General features: G+C 54.8%; 1 protein-coding gene across 2 annotated transcripts; it reads left to right on the top strand.

Annotated features, from left to right (window-relative positions):
- Positions 1-7,873: 7,873 nt before the first annotated feature.
- On the top strand, positions 7,874-16,609 carry Exoc3l4 (exocyst complex component 3 like 4). 2 transcript variants are annotated; one of them, XM_008825576.3, is made up of 11 exons: positions 7,874-8,264; positions 9,190-9,841; positions 11,100-11,211; positions 11,425-11,547; positions 11,831-11,931; positions 12,110-12,190; positions 13,538-13,652; positions 14,058-14,177; positions 14,257-14,409; positions 15,013-15,134; positions 16,095-16,609. In XM_008825576.3, the coding sequence occupies exons 1-11, from the start codon at positions 7,874-7,876 to the stop codon at positions 16,276-16,278; spliced, it is 2,154 nt and encodes a 717-aa protein (XP_008823798.1). In that variant the 3' UTR covers positions 16,279-16,609. The 2 variants fall into 2 exon arrangements, with proteins under 2 accessions (XP_008823798.1, XP_029415781.1); XM_029559921.1 differs by having other exon boundaries at positions 8,158-8,264; positions 15,013-15,157.
- The last annotated feature ends 1,936 nt before the right edge of the window (positions 16,610-18,545 follow it).

The following is an 18,545-nucleotide window of genomic DNA, read 5'->3' as shown; positions in this document are numbered from 1 at the left end:
GGACTCCTGCTTCTGTGTGCTGTCACCCATGCTGGGATGGGTTTGGTGATGTAGCTGCCTTTGAATCATTCCTGCTCCTGTAAGTAACCTTCACCCATATTCCTGTAAGCAAGCTCAGTAAAACTCAGGTTTTGGTGGTATCCTCACTCTGATGTATCATTGGTTGGGGTGAGTAGATGTTTGTTCATGTCTCTGCTGGAATAGTGTCACACAATAGGTGAGACTTTGGGGGAGGCCCAGGAGCAGTCCTCCAGGCCATGGGCATCTCTCACTGCTCAGACATTTGAGGCTACAATGGAAGATAATTTGAACCTGGAGATTCTAGGGCTATGACGTCCACATAGTCCTTTGGTTGACTATGTGGTCATTGGTAGGTCCCTGAGCCCTGTGTAGTCAGTCCCCTTGGAGGAAGCCAGTGGGCAGGCCACACTGAGGAAAGGCCCAGTGGCTAGCTGGCTATCTCTTAGTCTTAGACTGGGATTTCCACTATTCCATTCCACCTAGGAATCCCATTCTCCCTAGGGAGTGCTCAGGGTTACTGAAGTGATTAGCAGACGAACTTCTTGGAGGACGTGATAATGGCTTCCCTTAGATTTGGCATATCTCCAAATGGCATGGGGTGCCATAGTGTCTCTGGTGCTTTCAAATCTCTTATTTATATGGGGAAGTCTTAGCCCCAGAACATGAAGATGTGACTTTATTTGGAGATAAACTTCTTTAAAGAGATAGTCAGTTAAAACCGGCTTATTAGGAAGCTGGGTATGTAGATAAGTTGGCATGTCAGCAGTGAGGGGGCAGACAGCTCCATGTTATCAGCCTGAGGAGTTTTCTTAATCTTTCAGGTGCTTCAACTCAGATCAAACCAGGATTTGTGGCTTTGACGCAGAAAGGAATTTCAGAACTAGCCAGCATAAAGCAGAGTTGGAGATTCTATTAAAGATATTTTAAGCTGGGCATGGTGACACACATCTTTGATTCCAGCACTTAGGAAGCAGAGGCAGGTGGATCTCTGTGAGCTCAAGGCCAGCCTGGTTTACACAGCAAGTTCCAGGTCAGCTGGGACTACAGAGAGACCTTGTCTCAAAAACAACCCAAAAAACAGCAGGGCTGGAGAGATGCTCAGTGGCTAGAGCACTGGCTGCTCTTGCAGAAGACTGGGGTTCAAATCCCAGTACCCACATGGTAGCTAACAACTGTCCATAACTCTAGTTCCAGAGGATCCGACCCTCTTCTGTCCTTCACAGGCATTGCAGGCCACGTGTGCACTTTCCTACGTACAGGCAATACATGAATACACATAAAATAAAAATAATAAATAGAAAAAAAGCAAAATTAAAACAAAAAAGATATTTAAGTGGGGTGTGGAGATGCATGCCTTTAATCTCAGCACTCGGGAGGCAGAGGCAGTTAGATATCTGTGAGTTTGAGGCCAGCTTGGTCTACAATAGCAAGTTCTAGACCAGCCAGAGACTCTGTTTCAAAAAAAAAAAAAAAAAAAGAAAAAAGATTTTAGTAAGCATGAGGATTAAGAGAAAGAGTAAAAGTAAAATCCATACAAGTGCTGGTATGTGCTTCCCAAGGGAGAGTAGCAGAGAGTCAGGCTGGAGGGTGAGGCTCCTCACGGGAGAATTAGCAGTTACTGTCTCAGCAGTAACCACATATACCACTTTGGTGGCTCTCAAGTTGTATCTGTAAACGTTTGTAAGAAAGATTTTTTTTATTTCCCTTTTCTCTCTCTTCTGGTAAATGAGTGGTGGCTCTGGAAAGGCCTTGGATGGAATTATAATCTGGTAACATAAAGCCAAAATCTGCTAAAGTTGTACGAGGAGTTTAGTGTGTTGTTTCCTTATAGATGAGGTTTCTGGTGAGATTCCTAGAAAATTGTAGGTTTAGGGCTGGGAAGGGAGAAAGGCCTTAAGCGGTTGTTAATTGTGCTACGATTTTTCTCAACTGGTGAGAGACTTCAACCAGATTTCTGGGTCTCCTTTTACTTCTCACCTCCAAGTAATTTTCCCTCTTTCCATCCTGCCTCAGGTAGACTGCTTGCCTAGCATGCACACAGACCTGGGTTTGATCTCCAGCACTGCATTAAACCAGGAGTGTTTACTTAGCGTGCAGGTAACTCTCACCCCAGCACCACATAAAAAACCTGGGTATGGTGGTTCGCACTTGGAGGGAGAGCAGGAGGACTGGAAGTCCGGTGTCATCCTCGGCTACATAGTGGGCTTGAGGCTAGCGTGGGCTACACGAAATTCTATCTCAAAACAAAAACAAAAACGAGGTTATTAAGATGAGCCCTCATTCAATATAAAGAGGGACTTGTGCAGACATACCCAGAGGAAAGAACACGTAAAGGCATAGGCATAGGAAGAAGGTGGCCACCTACAGACGGGGGAGAGGAGCCTCAGAAGAACCCAGCACGCCTACACCTTGACCTCTGCTTTCAGGTCCTCAGAACTAGGAGAGAATAGACTGTGTGGTGTGAGTTCTGGCACTCTGGTGTGGTGACACAGCGTCTCTGGAGCATCCATCCTGGTCCCAGGCTGGGGTGGGACAGGCCTAAATATGCCCTTGGATTTTCTCCCAGTTTCATTCCTAGGACGCTGATTATGGAATCCCCCTGAAGGGGGAAGGGCTCTTCTCCCCACAAAATGCCTCCTGCCTGAGCCTCTGTGGAGGGAGAAAGCCTAAGTCCCCAAGTCGCAGCCTGCCCTTCCTAACACTGTTCCTGCCGCACTGCCTCTGTCCAGAATACAGCCCCTCTTCACCCACGACTGTGATCCCATGAGTCCCTAGGGCCCTCTCTTACCAGCTCCTGAAGTCTTCTGGAGCAGCATGTGGTTCACACCTGCTCCCCCAGGCATTGCTTGGAACTTCCCCAGCAGGCATGAATTTCTGCTCTCTGCCTCTTAGCCCCAGTGGTCATGGGGGGCACTTGTATGAGCTTGATAGGCTGGTCTGGGGCTGGAACCCTTCCCTGGGGAGGAAGGGATCTGCTGGGCTTGGGCATTAGGGGTTGGGTGTGTACCCAGCCAGCTTCCCCATGGCAGTATGAAGGGTCTGCTACTCCTTAGTGGTCCTGGACAGCACCTGCCCTCACTGCTGCACTGAGGAAGGTCTTCCTCTGACCTCCTACTTAAGCTCTGCCTCCTCAGCTTTCCGTAATGCCCTCTATAACCCCCCGTTCCCTGTCCACCTCAGACACAGGCTCAGGCTGAGTACTGTGAGGGATCAAAGGTGATCAAAAGGGATCAAGACTGCTTCTGGTATGAAGGGGGTGGGGACCTGAAAGTAGGAGGGGGTCTGAGTGGAGGATGGGCCTGGGCGGTCCTGTGGCTGGGAAGTTCCAGCTGCTGGTCACTTGCCTGGGTTGCTCTGGAGGCTCTACGCCTTAGGACTCTGCTCGCCTGGCTTCACCAGGGCCCGTTTTGCCTGGGCACAGTGTCTGCTCACACATCAGGTACGTCCCAGGCAGGCGGGGTTAGGAGGTATGAGGGTGCTTTGGGACAGTGGGCAGGGGCTCACGGGGCTGAGACTATCTTGGCGCTGTTGGTGGCTTTTCTGGTCAAGGGCCTGAGCTTCAAGCCTAGGCTGGCTGAGCTGGATTGCTGGCACAGTCACAGAAGACACACAAATGCACTCCAATACATAGATAGCCACACACACTTGCAGAAAAAAGACAGATCTGAGGCACGCAGACTCAGAGGGACACACATAGAACAGAACAGTCACACACACACAGGGAGACTCTTGGGTCAGCACGCCTACATGCAAATCTAATGCACACATAAGACATACTATAGACTCACACTCACATCAGATCCACTTTATCTATTTATTTTTTGAGCACCGACTACTTATGAGTGGTCTTTGGGCTGGGCCGGGCTCATTCCCTGCTGCAGGGAACTCTAGGTCAAATGGCAGAGACATCTCAGACCATGTTAACTATCCTTTAGTTATAGGAAAAGGCAGGCTGGGGCTAGACCCAGAAAAAGATGTGCTTGACTTTTCTGGGGCACAGAGGGAAGGCTTGTCAGAGGAAGACCCCTGAGGAGGGGACAGCTGGAGAATGCAGAGCTGAGGCCATGGCCAGCTGCGAGAGCAGTCTGGACAAAGGCATGGAGGGAAGGGTGAGTTCTGAGTGGACGGAGGGGGCAAGAGAGTGGGGATAATAAAGGCTTGGGTGCCAAGCTAAGGAGAACTCTATACTTCTGTGGGCAATGACAGTCCAGGACTGTTTATATTTTGGCTATTGTGAAGGGAGCCCATGTCTTTTTAAAATGGGTTTGGTGCACGCCTTTAGTCTCAACACTCAAGAGGCAGAGACAGGCAGATCTCTGTGAGTTTGAGGCCAGCCTGGTCTACATAGTGAGTTCCAGAACAGCTGGGGCTACAGGGAGTCCCTGTCTCAAAAAGACAGGAAAAAAATAAATAAAATGGGTTTGGCTGGGCATAGCACAGCTACTGGTTGTATTTGCAAAATCAACATGTGAAATTCACTAAACTACTTTGTTAAGGAGCCTGGGATATTCTAAGTAGATAATTATATGCTCAATGAAAGGGACAGTTTTATCTGTTTTTCTCTAGTATTTACAGTTCTTGCTGATATTTCTTGCTTGTTGCCTTAAGTAATTTTTGTAGTTAGACATTGAGGAGGAGGATTAAGACCGTCTCTCCTCAGCCTGTTCCTTATTTCAGGACTCTGAAAAGACTCTTAGTTTGCAAGGAAAGCTTTCAAGGCAGGCTTGGGTTGTCAGCAAGGCTCCCCTGACTGCCCTAAGGGTGTGATATATGGGAATCAGGAATCAGGTAGGAGAGCAGAGAGAGGGGGCTGCAATCAGGTGGTAGTAGCTGATACACGTGGAAGCCAGAGTTCCACAGCTGGCCTGCAGTGGCTATTCCTGGAGCTATAAAGGATGAGGGATGGTCCAGTCCTAGGGTAGGTGAGGGGAGTGTGTGTGTAGAGAGCTCTGGAGGAAAACTGGGAGGTGGGAGCTGCTACAGGAGGCAAGGACTGCGAACATGGGATGGAAGCAAGGCTGGAGGTAGCGAGGGTGAAGTCTGGATCTGAGCTCTGGTCACATGGTGGCTTTTTCTGCCCCTGTCAATGGTCCTACAGTTGGTGGGGTAGCCTGACTGGAAAGAGGGAGTCCCTGGGTCTTCAGGACACTGGAGCTCTGTCAGTGCCAAGCCCTAGTCAGAGAGCAGCTGCAAAGGGGATAGGATACAGAGCTCCAGGGAGAGGCCTTGTGCACATGGAGGGCAGGCCTAGGAGTCAAGGATTCAAGGATGAAATGATGGGGTCTTGCACAGAGTAGAAATCCAATTCTTTTCATAGAAATAACTGTACCCTTTTTATGTTTCTGATTTTGAGAGACAAGATTGGGACTTCACTAACTGCTTGTGTGAGAGATGAGGAGGCAGCAGCCTGGGGAGAGGCAGCCCTCACCCTTCTCAACTGTGCTCTAGGGCAACAGGGAGGGGAAATGGACAGAGACTCTCAGGTCTTAGAAGAGGCCACATCACTGTAGGGACAGTCCTGAGGGGCCGCTGAGCAGACAGATGGCAAAACTGAGGACTCCTTGGAGGTGGTGGACCCCTTGGGTTCTGAAAACCAGGTCAGATTTAGGGACCAAAAAGAGAAGTCAGGAAGGGGCACAGCCTGAAGGGGGAGAGGCCCAAAGGCTGCACCCACAGAGGGATGGAGAGAGGTCCATGGGCTAGATGGGGTATGTGTTACCCATGTACTCCAGGGTTGATGCAGAGAAAGAGGAGCCTAGGAAGGGAGGGCTTTTAATGCCATGCTGTGAGTCTTGGGCAGTGGGGGGCATGGAGTGGTTTAAAGCAGGGAAATGTCCCTTTTGGATTGAAGAAGGTCAAGGATGGTTTGAGAAGTTGCTGAAAGCTACAGTCAAAAGTGGTATGGCTACAGACAGAGAGGCCCTTCGGCGCAGGCCTGGTTTAGTATGAGAATGGCTAAGCAGCCTCAGTGAGCCCCAACTCTATACCTACGTAAGCTGTCATAAGACTCACTTGCCAAGGTGCCCCTCCTTACCTAGAACTTGCCCCCAGGCTCCCTTGGCAAGGACTGCCAAGTCTGACCCCATCTTTAGGTCCCCTATAGGGGAAAGAGCTCCTAGGGCAGCATCCAACACTCCAGTGAGCCTCTGGCGCCTCATCTGTGAAAAGGGGCAGACACTCTCCAACTTTGTTGTTATGGGATTCTGATCTGTGTCAGTACTGGTCTGGACACACAGTTGGTGCTTACTAAAGGTGAACTCTTCCCCAGCCAAGGCTGGACCCACCTTGTCCTTTCCCAACACCCCTGTGTCAGGGAACCCAAAGAACCCAGCAGGAGCAGGTGTAGTCTGGGCAAAAACCTGCTCTGTACCACATTCTGTCCTACAAGTGCTATGTCCCATACCAGGCACTGAAGGGCACCAGGGAAGGAGAGGGAAGTCAGCTAGCCTCTGCTATAGGTGGATCAGATCTGTGTGATGGGGTCCTTGAACTCTGAGGCTAGGGCAGGATGATGACCTGTGGCCAGGGTGGGGTTGATAATCACCTGAGCCTGTCACCTTGCCCTGGGCCACCTTGCAGCTGCTTGTGGCCTCTGGCACTCAAGAAAGGTAACTTGGACTACTCAGCTGACTGGACAGACACCTTGCTAGAGGGCTATGGCTGAGGGGCTGGGCCCTGCCCAGCATGCAGTCAGTCTACCCCAGACAAATGGAGTCCCAGGGAAGGACAGTTCCTTCCTAACTCAACCAGGAGTTTGGCCCTGGCTTCTGCTTGGGTTTGTCCTGGTGTTTGATGCCATCAGGAGCCCTGAGGAAGGCTGGGAGCTGTGCTTCTGGTTGGTCTAGTCCTGTTGGTTAACTTTCAGCAGGGGTGAAGGGAGAGCTTGCTGTCCCAATACCCTCCCCCACCCCATATCTGGCTTGCACAATGTGGTGGGAAGGAGGTTCCAGCGGCCAGCAAGGCTGTCTCTTCTCTCCCACCCCCAGCTAAACATAGGCCAAAAAAGCAAACAGCCAGCCTTTGCTCACTGGAAGGGGATGAAATGCAGTGGTGCCTAGCAAGAGCCCAGGGAGTGTCTCCCATGCCCTTGAGACCCCAACCTTACTCCCTGTGGTGAAGGTCCCAGTGTGTAGAAGGGGAGATGGAGTTGGTGGGAAAGTATTGGGATTACCCAGCCCTGGGTGGGGGTGGGAGGTAGGGGGTTAAATATAGATATAAGACCCTTCCTGCCGCCTTCCCTTTGGTCTGTGTGGTGATGATAAGCAGAAGAGCCACTAGGCCTGGGTCCTAGTGCACCACTGTGCCATCTTCCAGCTCCAAGGTACCTAGGGGATGCTTCCTAATGGGGTCCCTGCCCTCCTTTCTGAACAGAAGCAGTCCTGCCTTCTGTGCTGAAAGAGGGTATGCCAAGGCCCCTGGGTGGGTTAAAGAAGACTGCTGGAAGAGATGAGGGTAGGGTTAGGCCTTAGAATCTGAAGTCCCAGAAGCCTAGGATGTGGTTACTGGGCCCTGCCCTTGTGGGCTGTGGGTTGGGTTTGTCCCCTGAATCTACATGTCCAACATGCCCTCTAATTCAGTAAAAGGTAGGCACTTGGCAGAGATCCTCCTCAGGGCTGGCACCAGGGAAGGGATCTTGATGGTAGTAGTTCGCATCTCAGCAGCAGCTGTGGCCTGGCATGCAGAAGGCTCTGGCCAACACAGTTGCTTTTCTATAGGCCAGATTAAGCCTTCCTATACCAAACCCCTGGGCCTGACCAAGCCCCAGAGTCCAAGGTCCTGTGTCACTTCCTGGGATGGGCACCCTCCAGACCTCTTGAGCCTCCTTCTCACCCTTAGCTCCCTTCCTGCTAAGATGTCGTTGCCACGAACAATGACCCTGGGGCCAGAGCTGCAAAGCTCCAAGGAGCCTGGTGAGCCACAAAGCCCAACTCAGGGCACTCGGTGGTCTGGCAGTGTGGAAGAGCCCAACACTCACCAGGAGGATACTACGATGCCTGGTGAGAGCAACCTGAACCCGTCTTTCTTCCGGACCAGCTTGCAAGCCTCAATCCGTGCCTCCAAGGGGGCAACAAACCTGCTCAGGCGAAGCTCCCACTCACTGTTTCGGTCCTTGCGACGCACCAAGGATGCAGGCCTCACTGATGGCCACCCCCAAGTCACTCCTATGCCAGAGGAGCCCTCCAGGGTCACAGATGGTGTCAGCCGAGAGGCATCTACTGGGGAGGATCTGGAACCCCAAGCAGGTAAGAGCATCATACAATTCTAGGGGGAAACTGAGACCAGGGGTGTCCTGACCAGTTCTCCTTGAGGCTCAACTTGCTCAGACTGTGCCTTCAGCACAATTGCCCTCCAAATCTTTGTGGTATCTTAAAGGGAGCTTCCCTCCCCTAACACACACACGCACGCACGCACGCACACACACACACACACACACACACAAACACACACGGTGAACAAGAACCTCTAGTGGCTTGCTCCAAGTTCTCACAGATTGACAGTAGAGACGTTGGATTTGAACCCAGATTCCTGTGACTGTAGAACAGTAACACATCTATGGCCTTTCACAGCATGGTCCTGACCAAACTTGGCCTAAACACAAGGGACTGATCCTCTCTGATCACAGGGTCACAGAGATTCACAGAAGCTGCCATATCCCGGCGGGGCAGCTGGGGGTTGTGTCGGGGTAATTGCTCCTAGGAAGACAAATTGGGCTTGGGCTCTGAAAGGAAGATCCTGGAACATGAGGCTGGCAGAGAGCAGAAAGGCTGACTCTTCGCATCGGTACATGAGGCTGGGCACTGCCAGGACACACCCAGCCTGAGCTCTGACTCTATTAGACCTGCGATTACAGCTGCACAGGAGGCCAGCAGGGCCAGCCAAGCAGAGATGGGAGTGAAGATGGGGGCGAGGGCTGGGAGCAAGGTAGAAGGTACCATACTGCTGGGAGCTAACCCAAATGGCTCCTTTCAGCTGGGTTTGTGGCCCTGGCTCTGCGATTATAAGTGAGAGAACTACTGGCTGGTGGAGCAGGAGTTCAGTTTGGGCCCAGGGCATCGGGGCAGGAGTCAGATAGCCCAGTCCAAGGCTCTGGGTGCCACCTCCAGGCCTTGGTTTGCATCAGGAACCTGGGTTGGCCCGTCTCACAGCCTCTCTTACCCACGATTGCAGAAGGCAAATCCGTGGCGGACCTCATCACTGAGCGGCAACTGCTGGAGGCCTTCGAACGGCTGCGGCGCCTGGAGACCAAGCTGGTGGAGGAGAAAGCCTCACGCACCTTTGAGCAGGACCCCACCGCCTATGCACGGCGCGCTATGGACCTGTGCCTGCACTACGACGGACTGGCGGCTGAGATAAGCGCTATTGTGCGCGAGACGCTGGGGTCGGATAGCATGGATTCAGCCACTCTCGCAGAACTGGCCCACGTGGTGCGCGCGGAAGAGGAGGCCCACCCGGCTCTGCCAGACGACGGTGACTTTCTGACGACGCCCCGCCACTGGCGTCAGCACTGGGAGGACGCGGTGCGGCGGAGCGCGCAGGAGCGCGTGCAGAAGGCAGGCGCAGGGGTGACATCCCGGGCTGCGGAGGGCGCGTCGGACTTAGCCCAGCTTCTGGCTGAGCTTAAGGGCGTGCTTCGTCACGACCTGAACAAGGTGCGATTAGAGGTGCAGCCCGCTTATGACACTGACTTTCCAGTGTGGGAGATCTACCTGAGTGCCTTCCACAGCGCAGTGGCCCAGCGCCTACAGGAGCTTGCCCGCGACGCCCGTGGCTGTGAGCAGCTCTACGTGCTGCTGTACTGGGCTGCCAACGTGTATGGCAGGTGAGGCCTGAGCCAGGGCACCCAAGGCAGGCGTGGCTGACACTGCCCACGGGGAGGCCATGGGAAACTGCTTTTTTCTCGGTTCCTTCCCTTACAAAAGGCTGGCGATGGGGTGCCAGGAGGGCTGCGGACTTTGACATTCTTTTCTTTGTAAGTTAGACTGTGTTTCCAAACCAGGTTTTCCTAAGGAGCTACCCGTGTGCAGGGTCCCAAAGCTAGGAGGTCTCTGAGGGGAGCTTCCCACCAGAACTGGGAGCCCAGACAGAAGGGTGGTGTTAGCCCATGATGCATTGGAAAAGGAAGCATCAGAAAAGGCAGGCCACCAGCACAGTGCTCCCTCAGTGTGGGTTCCTGCCATTTCTCTTTGGATGTGAATTTACAAGCAGAGTGGGGGCTGCTAGAGACGTCCACCCCGGCTCTGTGCTGTGTGATGAGGGTGCTTTAGCTCCCCAGATGAATGGCCTCCAGCCCCACAGAGAGTACCTGGAGGGAGAAGGTTACCTGAAGTCCTGGCCTCCTTAAATTGCTGTGTGGTCTCGCCATTACCAGCCCCTCTGGAGCATCCTGGTGTGGGTTAGGTGGTTATGGGTCCCTGGAGTGCGTGTGTGTGTGTGTGTGTGTGTGTGTGTGTGTGTGTGTGTGTGTGTGTGTGGCTTAGAGCCCAGTCTTGGGTCTAGGGCATCCATGAGGGTCAAGGTCACACTGAGGCTGTCTGGCAGAGGTCCTCTGGACAGCTCCTTAAGCATTCTGAGCAGACCCAGCTGGTTGGTTGAGTGCCAAGAAGTCCAGCCGTCAGAAACTTCCTGGAAGAGAGGTGGTGGCATAGACCCTTGTGGAGTATGGGTGGAGTGTGTCAACAGGGAGTGCGTGTGTGTGTGTGTGTGTGTGTGTGTGTGTGTGTGTGTGTGTGTGTGTGGCTTAGAGCCCAGTCTTGGGTCTAGGGCATCCATGAGGGTCAAGGTCACACTGAGGCTGTCTGGCAGAGGTCCTCTGGACAGCTCCTTAAGCATTCTGAGCAGACCCAGCTGGTTGGTTGAGTGCCAAGAAGTCCAGCCGTCAGAAACTTCCTGGAAGAGAGGTGGTGGCATAGACCCTTGTGGAGTATGGGTGGAGTGTGTCAACAGAAATCCAAGTTCAGGGCCCTGAGTGATGGCTGTAGACTTTGAGCCTAGCTGGGGGGGTTGCGGGCAGGCAGCCACTGCAGCATCAGAGCTCTGCCCAGGCCCTCAGCAACTCCCTCACCTACCCTGCCTTTCAGTCCTGACCTCCTTGGTGCCCCAAATCAGGCCCTGCACACCGAACCGCTACCCCCACTCCTTGAGCCTGCCCTGTGGGCACAACTGGAGAGTGACTACATTAGCTTCCTAGAGGTAAGATGGGAGAGGCCAGGCTTGAAGGGGCTGGGTCCTTCATGAGGCTTAATGCCCGGGTTGTGTGGATACTGGCTTGCTTGCAGGCATGGCCTGATTGGTGACCAAAAGGGCAGGCGGTCCTTGAGAGAGCAGGATGGGGCTCAGAAGGCAGGGACACCTTCAGCTTTCTCCTGGAAGGGTCTCACCCGCAGCCCATGCTAACCCCCACAGACCAAGATCACAAGCTGCTTCGACAGTATCTTAGAGCTGGAGCAGAATCACTGGCTGGACGCTGAGGACCCAGAAGTGCTGCAGGGCCTCTACCGGGCATCGGTGTCCATCGATGTGCACATGGTGCGCCCGTGAGGGGGCAGAGGAGGGGGTGTGTTAGGCCTCAGAGCTATCATATACAGCCATAAACATCCCTCTGCATTAGATGGGAGCTTGATAACACTCCCCACCCCCATGGGCCAGATCAGGATGCCTGGGGCACATGGCCAGGATAAGTTCTGTGGTGGACTTGGGAGTGGGGAAGTTGACCCTCACACTGGGGCCACTGAAAGCTGCCAAGAGAGTCAGAAAAGGGTGGGCTGGGTCCCAGACTCCGACCCCTCTCAGCCTGTGGCACCCCTTGCAGCTGGTTGCTCAGCACGTGAAGGCAGCAGGCGCCATCTCTGCGGAGCTGGAGGCCACTACCCTGCAGATCTGCGCGCGGGCTCTCAGCCTCTTTGTGCCCAGGTACGTACGGGGTGCATTCCCGGCCAGGGATGGGAGGAAGGATGACGGCACCAGGCGTGAGTGGGGTCCAGTGGGCAGACTGAGCGTCAGACCACAGTGAAAGGGAGGGGCTTCATCACCAGACCTGGAGTCTGGGTGCGGACCCAAGGTGGGAGGAAAGCTTCTTTCCCGTCCCCAGGTTTGAAAAGGCTTTTCTGGAGTCCGAGGCGGTAAACGAGTGCTACCTGGGCGCCTACATTAACACCTGCGTGGAACTGAGGTAGGTCCCTCAGCTCCTTTGCATGGCGTTGCCCGGAATGGCCAGCAGGAGGCGGGCGCGCGAGCTCTGGAATCAGGATCCGAGGCCGCAGCTGCCAGTGCGCGCAGGATGGAGGGAGGCGTTTGGTCCTATCTCGGAGTTTGGATTCTTGCGGGTCCCATCGATTGTCCCTTCCCCTTCCTTGCCTTGCCATGCTCAGCAGAGCTAGGGTCCTGGAACGGATGCGGGTCTTGAAAGCAGAGCAAAGTCTCAGGAGTTGGGCGGCTAGGTCCCTGGGCTCCTTTTACTCCCTCCCACCATTCCATCTCCATCTTTTTCTGGGGACGCTGCCTCCTCGGAGGAGCTCCCTCCCTGAAACTCCACCCTAGGCAATCTTGGGCATGCTATGGCCGGTAGGGATTGCAACTGTGCCCTGACCTCCAGGCCACACTGGGGTGTCGTCCCAGTCCCTCAACTGCAGATGTGCTAGCCGGGGGAAGGCAGCCATCAACAGAGCGCATAGACTCTTGGTCACCTCATGGGTTCAGGTCCCATTGCTGCCAGTTGGTTGCAGTGTGCCCTGGGACATACCACTTCATCTCCATGTCTCTGTCATCCTCTAACAGAATCAGATCCTGCTTCCTGGGGCTGTGGGGACTCAGTCCACATGAGCTCTTCATGAGCACTTACACACACCAGGCTCTATACTCCAGCTTTATCCATCCCAGTGTGACTTCCCAAGGCCAGTGTACCCAGGTACAGATGGGCAAATGGAGGCTGGTGCAGCGCATAAGTCATGCAGCTAGGACTTGAACCAGTCCTGATTCCAAAGTGGGACCACCATGAGGTTCTGCTCTAGGTACTTTTTGCTTAACTGTAGCAGGCTGATTCTCATCACTGGGGAGTGAGGGATGAGGCAGCCATGTGGAGCGTTCTTCATCCCTTGATAAGCAGTGACACCTACCTTGCGCTATGTGCTTGGGCGGTGTACAGGATATAGCCTCGTCCTCAGTTTTCTCAACAATTCAATGGGAATGTTGTCATCTTCGGAGACACTGAAGGTCAGCGGAGAGTTGGTGCCAGGAATGACTATGCTCCATGAGGCATGGAGAGTTGTCCCAAACTGCCAGAGGGGGCCTCGTCCATGGAGCTCTGCTTTCACCCTGCTGCCTTGCCCTCTTCACGGTTGGCCGCCAAGGCCGTGGTACCTTCATGGCTGCTACTTTGTGCAGCTCCAGGGACTGCCCTTCATGAATGAATGGAGTCACTGAGGTGCCCAGCCTGTGGGGCTGTGCTGGGGCAGTGTTGGGACTTGCTCCCAAGCCTGCCTTCCCTGGTCCAGCTCATCGCTTATCCTGGCCCCTCCAGGACCAGTCTTCTGGCTAGGTTCCCAGGAACCATAAAAGAACTGGAGAAGCCCCTGGCGGCTGCCACCAGGAGCTTCCAGAAGCACTTGCTCCAGATTCTACAGCATGCCATGCAGGTGAATGAGACACTTTCCATGCCCAGTAGGTACCATCTTTACCCTGGAGCTGGCTGCCCAGGTTCCAGTATTCATTTGCCCCAAATGAATTCTCAACTGAGCAGGGGAAGTTGGAAAACACCTACCATCTCACTGCATCTCAGGGGTCAACACACAACCCCTGGGATGGTGGGGCCAAGGAATGAGAAGCAGGCCCTTTGCCCAGCCACTCAGGCTGTCTCCACTGCACACCCTAAACGGAACTTGGCAAGATACTTAAACCCAAACGATGCTCACTGGAGGAGGCACTCTGGGGAAGGCAGTGACATCACTTGTGGCTAGGAGAGAGGATGGCACAAGGGAAGCCAGTGGTGAAGGAGGTCAGAAACGGTTCACAGAGCTCACCCTACGCTCCTCTATCCTCAGCCACTATTTAAGGTTCTATACACCAAGAGCTGGTTGACACAGGACACACTGCAGCCCGTCATGGATAAGGTGGTGGACTTTGCACATCATCTTAAGCATGTGACCTTACCCCTTTCTCAGGTACCAAGAAGTGGGGTGGCTGGCACGGGTGTGCTCAGGGCCAATGCCTTTGATCCTGATTTGACCCTCACTCTCCCAGGAGACTCTGCATGAGGTGCACCGTGTGGTGGTCCGGGAGTACCTGGGGCAGGTGCTGAGGCCCCATGAAAGGTTCCGGGGCCAGCAGCGTGTGAATGCTGCCCATAAGATGAGCCAGGATGCCCAGGCCATTAGCAGCACCTTCCAGGGCTTGGTAGGAGCAGCGACTGCTAACCCTAGCAGCACTCCCCTCTGGCCGGCAAACCCTCCACTAGAGTCCTGTTCTCATGCCTTCTCATCCGGGAAATAGCCCTGAGGCCAGGTGCAGGAGCGAGTATCATAGGGGAGGTCTTTGACAGCAGGTCTTCAGAGGACCCTCGGAGGAAGAAGGCAGAGGGTTTAGACTTGGTAGTGCCCAAGTTGGGAGTATCACTTTGCATATAGTTACAGCTGAAGTTGAAGAATGAGGATTGCAATCCCCAGAGTGATGGGCAAGGCCTTTGGGGGGGGTGTTCTCCCCACTCCGGACCCAGAATCCTTTGACCCGTGCTCAAACTCCTTATCTGGGCTGCTGGGCTCCCACTGGTGAGAGATTTCCAGGCAGCACTTCCCGGCTCGGATTTCCTGTCTGCTCAGGCAGGAAGACATCTCTGTTGAATCTGGCCTTGCAGATGAGCCTGGGTTCCCAGTCCTCGGAGCATCCCGCTGTGGGCAAACCACATCCCGTGGGCAGGATGCAGCAAGGCACTAAAAGTGGGGTCGCAGGCAGAGACTCCCGGGAAAGTAGCCCGCAGCACACACACCCCTGTCTCCGCAGGGCTCTGAAGCCTCGTGGCTGGACCGAGCCATCCCGTGCGTGGCGGAGATCCTGGGTGAGACTTACAAAGACTACATCCCGCGGCACCTGGAGACGCTCATCCGGAGCTACCCGGACATCAGGTTCGCGGATGCCTCCTCCCCCAGTAGGTTCTGTTCGAGAGTCGGGTGACCAGGGCAGACACTGAAGAGTCCCGGTGGCTGGGGCGGGGGGGGGGTGGCGCTGAGAGCCGAGGGAGGAGCGAGCTCGGCTGGGGCGGAGAGAAGTGTCCAGGCACGAACCCAGTAGAGGTCCGAGTGCGCGGAGGGGGAGCGGGCCACTGTTCTCCACCGCCCCAGAACCGCGTGGACCCCTTCCGGAGGAGCAAACCCTCTCTGGAAGCCCCGAGATTCTCGAGGCTAGCAGGAAGGAGGCTGGGACCCCGGGCTGTGGGGGCCGCTGAGTCATCGGAGCCGGTGGAAATCCCTGTTCAACTTTCTCCCTGCGCTTGGAGATTCCGGGATGCAGAGGCCGCAGAAAGCCCCTGGCCCAGCCCCTTCCCTGGCTCCCCGCGGCCCCAGCCAGCCTGCTCTGCCAGTTTGGATGCGGGTGGCGGCGGACTGGCCCCCTCCTGAGGCTGGAGCGTTTCCCTCCCGCCCCTCGGAGTTCCCCAACCCGGGCTTGGCCCTCCTTCCCCCGCTCAAGGTCTCCGGAGAGGCGGTGGGATGGGCGCCCCTGCGCACTGGCCTTGCGCCAGGCCTCTACCTCCCTCCAGCTCTGCCAGTGTTTGAAATCCACCCTCTGTCTCAGACTCCTCCGGTGCCTCTGCAGACTCACACTCCGCTGTGTGCATGCCCCCTCCCCTGTCTCATGCCTGCACTTCTCCAGGTCCAGTTACTGTGCACCCCCCAGGTCCTCGCTCCTACTTCCTCTTAGAGTCCCCACCCCGTCCCGGCCTGGGATAGTCTCTGCCTCTCTGACCCAACTCCAAGAATACTGGGTGAATCATGCTTCCTCCCAAAGCCCGGGTTCCTGTCCCAAAGTGGGGCTGAGGGTACCAGGGGTGGCGCTCCTCGGCAGTGAGTGTCCGCATGTCTCTGCAGGCGTGACCACATACTGGCAATCCTGGCGCTGCGCAGACTTGGCCGCCGTCGGAACCGGAGCCTCTTGCAACGTGCCCAGGACCTGATGAAGGCAGTGGCCGGGGCTAAGCCCTCTCCAGATCGGGTGCTCTTTGAGGAGATAGCGGTGCCCACCTCTGTGAACCTGCTCATCGCCTGCATCTAGGGCTGGGTGGCAGGTGGGCGCGGTAGTGGGCAGAGAGCCTGTCAGCCTCCCCAGGACTGACCCCAGGTTAGGAGCTCAGTGAGTCACTCTGGCTCTACCCCCACCTCTGAAGCCGTGGAATTTTTTTTCCTCAGCCAAGCTCCCCTGCCCAGCCAGAGGGAGCCAAGGGTGAAGGCATTCCAGGCATTTGTGGGGGAGTCTTAGGGGAAGGCAGAGGCTCCATGCAGGACTTCCGCCAGGGAGGGCTTCCCTGTATAACTGTTAAGCATACCCCTAAGGTGGAGTAAAGAGCTGAGTATTTATTCTAAAAATAAACGTCAATTAAAATAGTGCTTCCCTAAGGGGGAGCAAGCTATTGTGGGGAAGGGTGGCCCGAAAATTCTGTGGTGACTCCTGCTGGTAGGAGGCTCCCTAGGCTGCCAGACCGGAGGGCTGAGATAGATCCAGAGCTAGGAAGACTCCAGCCTGTGGCTGCAGAGCAAAACAGGCCTTCACCTGGAGGCTGGGTTCACTAGCCTCAGGTGCCAAGCCAACCTTGCCCTTGCTCTGCCCCATCCTAGGCAGGTCTGAATTCCTCACGGGGGAGTTTAGCAACATGAGGTATTTGGATTACATGTAGGAGGGACTTCCCGGCAATGAAAGTTGTCAAGTTACATGAGGGGGGGCACCCATTGGGTGTTGGGGTAACTACGCAGTCTTCGTCCATGGGGACACTTCCAGGAGGCTGTACCACTGTGGACCTGCACTCCAGATTTGTGCTGAAATTTGTCTATAGCCTCAGGGCAAGGCTAGGGACCCATGTGCATGGGTACCTTCAGTTTCCAGGGAAGCTGAGAGCTGCCCCCCCGCCCCACTGTTCCCCAGCAAGCTGCCATTCCCTCTGGACCTGACCCTGACGCTGGTTGGCATGGGGTCAGATAATTGCAGGTGGACTGGGATACCAGAAGCCCAATGAAGTTTCTTCCCTAAAGTATAGGACGAGGGTACGAGGTGAATCAGTGATTCCAGCTCTCCCTGGTCCCTCTCCCTGTGCTATGGATACCCAGGGGGCAATGCGAAGGTCCATCTGCCCCTTCTCCTGGTACTGGGGATGTGGAGCACAGAGCCACATCTGAGTCTTCTGGGGGTCCTGGGCTGAGTATTGAAGATCCTTGGTCCCCTCTGGAAGCAGGTGTCAGGGGCAGTGTATACCCCTCCCCCCCAGTGTATGTGGGCTGGAGGTCAGGGACAGGGCAGCACTCATGGGGAATATCCAGATCTCCCCAGGGAGGAGGGGTAGGCAGGGCAGGAATGAGGAAGTACCACTGTTGAGGTTCCCAGGCTCCAAGGCTAGAGGTGAGGGTGGGGAGGTGAGGGGTATCAGTGGAGAAACTGAGGCCAACAGAGGGCAAGGCATCTTGAAACCTTATAACCTTAGGTTCAGGGTGTGAGGGGGCACCTCTATCACTAGGGGAGGGGTCAAGGGAGAAGTGGGTGATTTATTAACCAAACCTCCCTGCCTGATACCACATGTCCCCGAAGTGGCCATCAGTGTTCTGCTGAAGTGAAGACAGGGTTTTGAGGGGGTCATAAGAACCCTCATCTGCCCTGGTCCTAGCCATGATCTCCTCAGAGACCCCTTACTTCTCACCCCACTTGTGTGTCCATTAGGGCTCTATCCTGGATGTTCTGCCCCCACTAAGCCTTGTGGGTTTCCTAGCCAGGCTGGGAGAAAAGAGAAGTTTGGTCCTGGCTCTACCACTGTCCAGCCAAGAGTCTATGGTCAAGTTCCTATACCCGTCTGTGCCTCAGTGTTTCCAGCTGTGAAGTAATCACGCTGTGAATGAATGCACAAGCTAGGAGGGTAGAATAAGGCCCTCGGCCCTCCCCATGACCCCATGTCCCAGAGTGCAGCCAGACCGTGTTCTGCAAGACAATATTAGGTGGTCCTGAGTGCGGCTGTGGGAGAACCTTGAGTGTCTGGTAAAGCACTAGGTGAATGGTGTCACTGGTTAGGGAAGATCCCCAAGAGGTTGGAAAGATGTATCTAAGGCTGAGCAACCTAGAGCCAACCAAAGTTTCACACAACTGGGGAAGGACTTGGACCTAGACCTTCTTAGAGGCTCAGGACTTCTTCCTGAGGATTTCTAGACCTGGAGACAGGAAGCCAGGGTTTCCTGGCAGAAACCATGTGCACATGATGATACTTGTACCTCTTGCAAGGAACATCGGTGTGTGGCTGTGTGCACATTCCTCATTCTTGTGAACCTGGCAGTTGCTGGGGTTGG

This window comes from Nannospalax galili, unplaced genomic scaffold (assembly GCF_000622305.1).
Source record: "Nannospalax galili isolate Female #2095 unplaced genomic scaffold, S.galili_v1.0 scaffold188, whole genome shotgun sequence".
NCBI classification, from domain to species: Eukaryota; Metazoa; Chordata; class Mammalia; order Rodentia; family Spalacidae; genus Nannospalax; species Nannospalax galili.
This window is presented reverse-complemented; position numbering and strand designations above follow the sequence as displayed.

Coding starts and splice junctions, on each gene's coding strand:
- Exoc3l4 (XM_008825576.3), top strand. CDS start 7,874: ATGTCGTTGCCACGAACAATGACCCTGGGGCCAGAGCTGCAAAGCTCC. Junction 11,932..12,109: donor CTCAGCCTCTTTGTGCCCAG/GTACGTACGGGG, acceptor TCCCGTCCCCAG/GTTTGAAAAGGCTTTTCTGG. Junction 14,410..15,012: donor GCAGCACCTTCCAGGGCTTG/GTAGGAGCAGCG, acceptor CTGTCTCCGCAG/GGCTCTGAAGCCTCGTGGCT.